The sequence below is a fragment of the Branchiostoma floridae genome, chromosome 5 (assembly GCF_000003815.2).
Source record: "Branchiostoma floridae strain S238N-H82 chromosome 5, Bfl_VNyyK, whole genome shotgun sequence".
Taxonomy (NCBI): domain Eukaryota; kingdom Metazoa; phylum Chordata; class Leptocardii; order Amphioxiformes; family Branchiostomatidae; genus Branchiostoma; species Branchiostoma floridae.
Window position 1 is genome coordinate 24,290,621 of NC_049983.1, and position 6,482 is coordinate 24,297,102.

General features: G+C 42.4%; 1 protein-coding gene across 1 annotated transcript; it reads left to right on the plus strand.

Annotated features, from left to right (window-relative positions):
- The first annotated feature begins 285 nt into the window (after positions 1-285).
- LOC118416475 (zinc finger protein 239-like) lies at positions 286-5,069 on the plus strand. The gene is made up of 3 exons (XM_035821584.1): positions 286-398; positions 2,152-3,044; positions 3,938-5,069. The coding sequence occupies exon 2, from the start codon at positions 2,175-2,177 to the stop codon at positions 2,997-2,999; it is 825 nt and encodes a 274-aa protein (XP_035677477.1). The 5' UTR covers positions 286-398; positions 2,152-2,174; the 3' UTR covers positions 3,000-3,044; positions 3,938-5,069.
- The last annotated feature ends 1,413 nt before the right edge of the window (positions 5,070-6,482 follow it).

Consider the following 6,482-nt stretch of genomic DNA (forward strand, 5'->3'; position numbering starts at 1 on the left):
GAAGATTATTTCCGAAATTCCGACAGCTCAAATCTAAAACCTAGTAATTTACGCTGTGCGTATGTGACATATATCGGCTGAAGTAGGTGCATAATGACATGTAAATATGGGTTGTCTGCAATGAAGCTGGATTGTTGAAGACAAGTGTTACCGAATCAACCACAGCTCGTCGGAGGCTCATGTACATTTGTTAGGTAATCAGGCAATCAATTTGACCTTTGTCAGTGAAGTATTTCCGGGTCACCACATTGCGACTTCCTGTCTGCAAGGATACGGCTTGTTTAGTATCTCCTCAGCTCGAGTCTTCTTGAGATCTCGAGTCGTTTTTTCGTCTCTAGAAAAGCAGTTCCGCAGCCATTGTGCAGTGATTCAACAGGCGACTGTGCATCAACTTTCAGGTAAGAAAAGTTTAAGTCGAGGGTTTTGTCGTGTTTGACAGAACAATGAAATATGTGTGTCGGCGTGAATTTTTCGTTTGGCTGTGATTTTCATTACATTGTAGTCTGGCCCATGCATTCAGGCCAAACTGTTTATTTCAGTGTTGCGGCGTATCGTAGTTAGGATAACGAAAAATCAGTTGCCTGGATCGTACTGATGCATGTTTTATAATTATATATAGCTCTCAAAAATTGATGGTCGAAGCTGACGACGGGGGAGTAGGAAACGTAAACAGATCGTGACGGTCGGCAGGGGGTTATCAGACCATGCCGAGTGTTCTATGCAAACGTTGGCCATTTAATCGCAACACAGTGTATGTACCGTATATAAAGTCACTGTTATCAAGGGCAACTGGTCCTGGTATTGACAGGGACCCAGTTGATCTGTTTTCACTCCCCCTATGTATACTGTAAACCCCTGCGTGCGCCCCGGCATCAGAACTTCCCACGGAGTTTGCCGCATCTGGATTCCATCCCGCCGTGCCGCCAGACAGTGGCGTGTGAAAACCACGGGACGGTTTACTAACCTTTGCAGTGTTGTTCTCGAAGAGCCCCCATGACATGAAAAAATCTAGCCTCTATCAAAACATTCTGCATAGAAATCAGCAAGCATCAGTCCTTTGTCTTGCATTGTAAGTACGTGGATAGGGTGGCGTCTAACGCGCAAACTCACACTCCTTTGTAGTCTTGTTGTTTTGCTTGTGAACAATAGATGTCGCGTATGTCCAAGAACGTCCTTGGTATGTCCAAGCAGAGCTTATTTTCCAAGCAGAAGTTGTGTCGCGCAGATAGTAATGGTCGGGATTTGTACTGGCTCATTTCACTTTATATCATTTTATCTTTATCTATTTTATTTAGCCAGGAGATACTGTGCTCGCTTCCCCTCTGTTTGGAGAATACATTTTCATAAACTTCGGTGCAATGGTGTGAACTACTCTCCAAGCAGAGGTTGAGTCGCTCCCGGTGTAATTTTTCCAACTACTTCTACATTTTGTATATCTATGCAGGGTTCTCCCCAGAATCTTTTAGTATAGTGGAGGGGCTGGCAAAAATAATCCAAACCAACGCGCTGCGCTTTCATGAAAATTTGTTCATTTTGCAAAATTTGCATGACAGATGGTGTCAAATACTACAAGTACAATATAGTGTTGTGACTCCTTTGTTGTGAAGTGTCAAAACCACTATTGTTTTGATCATCGCCCATTCACAAGTTTTTGCAGACAATGCCAACTGGAAAAGTGATACCACAAAAATCTGTGAATTTTCATTAATATTACCAAAACTAATCAGGAAAATAGGGAAGAAACACACTAGATTTCAAAAGTAGTATAGTGGAGCTGGGCTGGAGTATAGTGGAGGGCCTCCCTTATTCCATCATTTGGGGAGGACTCTGCTATGCAAGGACGTCATATCTATGCGACTCAACCTCTGCTTGGAGAGTAGGTGTGAACTGCTCTCGCCAGGGCACAATCTGGCGTCCTCTTCTAGAGGCAGTGGCTGGAAATTTGTTTGGGGGAGGATGGAAGTAAAAGACGGGGCACTATATCTCCCATTCTTTGTGTGGTTTGTCAGTGGTATCAGTGTTGTGAATTTTTTCACTGAAAATGAAAAATTCTCGGTGCATGTTGACATGTTGGCGGTTGCTGTGTCAATACTTTACTACACATATTTTTTTCCAGATCTAGAATTTGTTTGAATTGTCTCGTTTTTACAGACGTTGATCCAGACATTTGTGACATGGCGACAACAGAGAGCGAACAAGGTGTGAATGACGTCAGGAGAGGAGCAGCAGGGTGTTCTGCTAACAGTGTTCTCACCTGGCAAGGAGAAAGATGTGAGGAGTTCGGGGAAGAGTCCAGCGGGCGAGGCAAAGGTGTGAGGGTGTACAGGTGTGAGGAGTGCAGCAGGCAGTTCAGTCGGCCCAGTAGTCTGAAGAGACACATGCAGACTCATCTAGGGGTAAAACCCTACAGGTGCGAGGAATGCGGCAAGCAGTTCAGTCAGTTGGATGATCTGAAGAAGCACAAACGGACGCATACAGGAGAGAAACCCTACAGGTGTGAGGAGTGCTGCAAGCAGTTCAGTCAGTTGTGTGATCTGAAGAGACACAAACGGACTCACACAGGAGAGAAACCCTACAGATGTGAGGAGTGCAGCATGCAGTTCAGTCAGTTGGGTCATCTGAAGTCTCACATGCGGACTCACACAGGGGAAAAACCCTACAAGTGTGAGGAGTGCAGCAGGCAGTTCAGTCAGTTGAGTGATCTGAAGAAGCACAAACGGACTCATACAGGAGAAAAACCATACACGTGTGAGGAGTGCAGCAGGCAGTTCAGTGAGCTGGCTAGTCTGAAGAGACACATGCGGACTCACACAGGAGAGAAACCCTACAGATGTGAGGATTGCAGCAGGCAGTTCAGTGATCTGCGTAATCTGAAAAGACACATGCGTACTCACACAGGTGAGAAACCTTACGGGTGTGAGGAGTGCAGCAGGCCGTTCAGTCAGTTGGGTCATTTGAAGACTCACATGAACACCCACATGAGAAAAATCCAACAGTAGTAACGCCTTTGGCATACTGTTTAGGACGACAAGTTTTGTTGTTTAGGCCATGTTGATTTGATTATATGGATGACATCCGCGCTCGCACCAATTTTCGGCCGTTTCCAAAAAAAAAAAAAGTTTTCGACCACACATTAAATTGTGCAAAGCAGCTGTGAAATGAGCACAAATATTCTGTAGATTGAAAAAAAAGTATCAGAAAACTAATCATAGTCTAATGCCATAGAATGCCAAAATAAATCTAAAGTCAAAGAATAAAATGTGAAAGGACAGAAAGAAAAAAAATCTACTGTTGGTAGGGGGAGGTACCAGTACAGAAAATTCAGGTCCCGTTCTGGTCAAGAGGATCATTTTCAGGTCCGGATCTGAACCTGGACCTGATTGTCTGTGGAAACTTGAGAACTGGCAATACTCAAAACAATGGTAATTGGTCAGTTTTGCTACAAAGGAATCTGTTTGGTGGATTATTGGACTCCCAATGGCATTTAAAAATCCCATCTCCAAGTAATAAAGGCTAACTGTCTATGTACCTTTGACTGTAGAAACTTGGTACAATTGACTATAAACTCTAATTGACTTCCTCTTGTTGTCTTCTTGGCCCCCGGTAAGACCCCAAATGCCTGCCGACATAGTGTGTCCATTTTGTAATTGGCGAAACTTGTTCCTCTGATTTTTTCCAGGTCTGTTTTTTTTTCGGATTGGTCCAAGAAGAAAAAAAAAAATGTCTTGCACCCGTATAATGTACTGGTCCCTACACCTTACTGTTGGTATACCATACTATGTGTGTTTAGTCCTATGTTAAACCTTCCTGGCCACTTTGATCTCATACTGGAGGCAACTTTTTTTTTTGGCCAAACTTTTTTTTTTATTCGCTCGCTCGCATCAGTTATGGAGTTCCCAGAGGATGTCATCCATATAATCAAATCAACATGGCCTTATTGCTTTTGATGCACAATGTGAGAACTGTATTGATGTTAGGGGAGCAAGCAGGATGATTTGTGCACAAGAGTTTTACCAGTGTAGATAGTGAACCAGAAGACCATCTAGTGATGACATGTTGACGGAGTTGTGTTCTTTTACATTAATGTTAGTTCACCTTTATCCGTTGTATTTAACACCAGGGTATTGCGGGATGTCAAGTCAACGCACAGTGGTCTCAAATTTATGATGAAAAAAATGCAATCCGAAGCCTCCCCACCGTCCATCAATGTGGCATCCCTAAACAGTCTGTTTTTAGGTACAACGGATATAGGTTACCCCACGAATAAAGTTGAACTAGCGTCATTTTGTTTGAGATGACATCGCCTAAGTTGTTTGTGACATCTTAACTATATCTTTAATCATTGTAGATTGAATGCTTTAGTTGAAGCCAAACATGTGTACGTAGCCTGATCTGTATCCTTATTCTTCAACAGAAAGAGGAGAGAGTTGATTTAGGACAGTCTTAGTATGTTGATTTCTCATATTGTAGCTCCATATATAGTTTTGTTGGTTAACAAAGTAGTTCTGTCATGTCTGTTGGAAGTAATAACAATTTATTTTTCCTTGCACACATCTTTTGTATTTCAATTATATTGTTTGCGTTAACTGTTACTAAGTTGTTGTATTGACAATTTTCTATCAGTTTACAATTCCAGTATTAAATCTACAAAAATTGAAAAAAGACAGGACGGATACGCCACAAGGATGAGAGATAACGAGACTATGTTGATTTGAAGAGAAAGAAATGTTTTCAGCTTGTTGATTCGTTAACTGTTACAGGTCATTTCGATATAAGGGGTGAAATAGTCTTATTATAGGTTAAAGATTTAATAGTTTTATGGGATAATTTGTTTAATCACGAGGTAGTTCTAGTTATCGTTGGTTAAATGTTATGTAGCCCTATATGTTATTTTGTAAAGTTTTCTAGAGGGTTCACTGAGATATTTATAACTTATCTTTTACTAAGGAGTTCTCGTAAAGACAGCAGTTGATAACACTTTTTTCAGGGTCTGATATATTGTACAGTACATTGTTTTTGTATTTGTTTTGTTACTTTTCTATTACATTGTTAACTTTGTTGTTGTGTTGTTCTAGGGCTGTGTACCTAAACAAATTTTCAGGTACAGGTACACGGGTTTAGGTACAGGTCCGGACCTGCACCTGTACCTAAAAAAGTTTAACCAAGTTGTTGGCATCCGTCTGTCTCGGAAGACAATGGTAGGCGGACGGGTTTAAGGCGACCCGTCTGCCTGGCCTGCACTTGGGTTTTTAAGGTGAAGGAGGGGTGTGCACGTCCTTCTCCACCCTCTCGTCCACTGGCGCACTAGTCCTACAGGGGCAACTGTATGCAACGTGTAAGACGGCCCCAGCAGATGCAGGTTTGTTGTTTGGAGTTTCCGTCTCCTAGGAGGACTTCCGACCAAGGATGCAAGGGGTTCCTCCTACCCCTGACTCATGTGTCATGGCGGGTGCGTCATGCCCGAACATGCCCCTATGGCCTGTCACCACCACAAAGGCCTGTCACTGCCACTAGCCGCAGCTATGTACTCATTTACACCTGAGTTAGCTGAGGAAAGTCGTGTAAAGTGCCTTTCCCAAGGGCACAAGATCGGTGACACGGCAAGCGGATTTGAACCCCGGACCTCTCGGGCCTGAGACCAACGCGCTCCCGATCGTGCCACGCGGTCCCAAGTATATGTAAGTTAAACATGTAGCTGTCTTTTTTAGTGATAAAGTTTTCTTAAGTTTTAACTGCAAGATTATCACCATTGTCATTGTTGATTTGGGATTTACTTCTCCGGTAGTCTTTGATAGTAGTGTTTAATAGTGATTTAGTTTGTTTAGGTACAGGTACAGGTACACAGATGTTTAGGTCCGGACCTGTACCTAAACATTTTTTAGGTACGGTACAGGTACGGGTATTTAGGTACACAGCCCTATGTTGTTCTATTAGCTGTAATTCTACAAGTCCTCTATGTGGTTGACACGACGTCACCAATGAGCCACAAAGTTCTAAGAAAAGTGGGACTATCTGTGCAAACGTAGAATTATCTAATTTTCGATTCTGTCCAGCAGAACATTCTTCAATAAAGCTACGTGGAAGAAAGTTTTAGATTAAGTGTTTTCTTGCAGGTACGTGTTCACTGCAAGGTCCACAGTCGCTTGAATGGTTGTGAAATTTTCCCTGATTTAATGGCTAGACAATGTGGGTATAACGGAAATGAAACGTTGTATTGAGGCGTTAGATGTATAAATGGCAGAAAATGAGAACAGAACAGCTGGAAGATTAACTCGATGGGACTTGGTCACACCCCTCTACAACATCCTTATTGAACCGTCCCTAGTATGAGCATAGAAAGAATAGGTGTCAGCTTCAAAAGTGGCTTAAAAGCTTTCGTCAGAAGGCCAGAAGAGTTTATGATTTAGTAGCGTCTGTATGTGTTAAATGATCTGCTGACATTGCTTGTATGTTTGGATGTTATCAAAAGTTAATATTTGAGG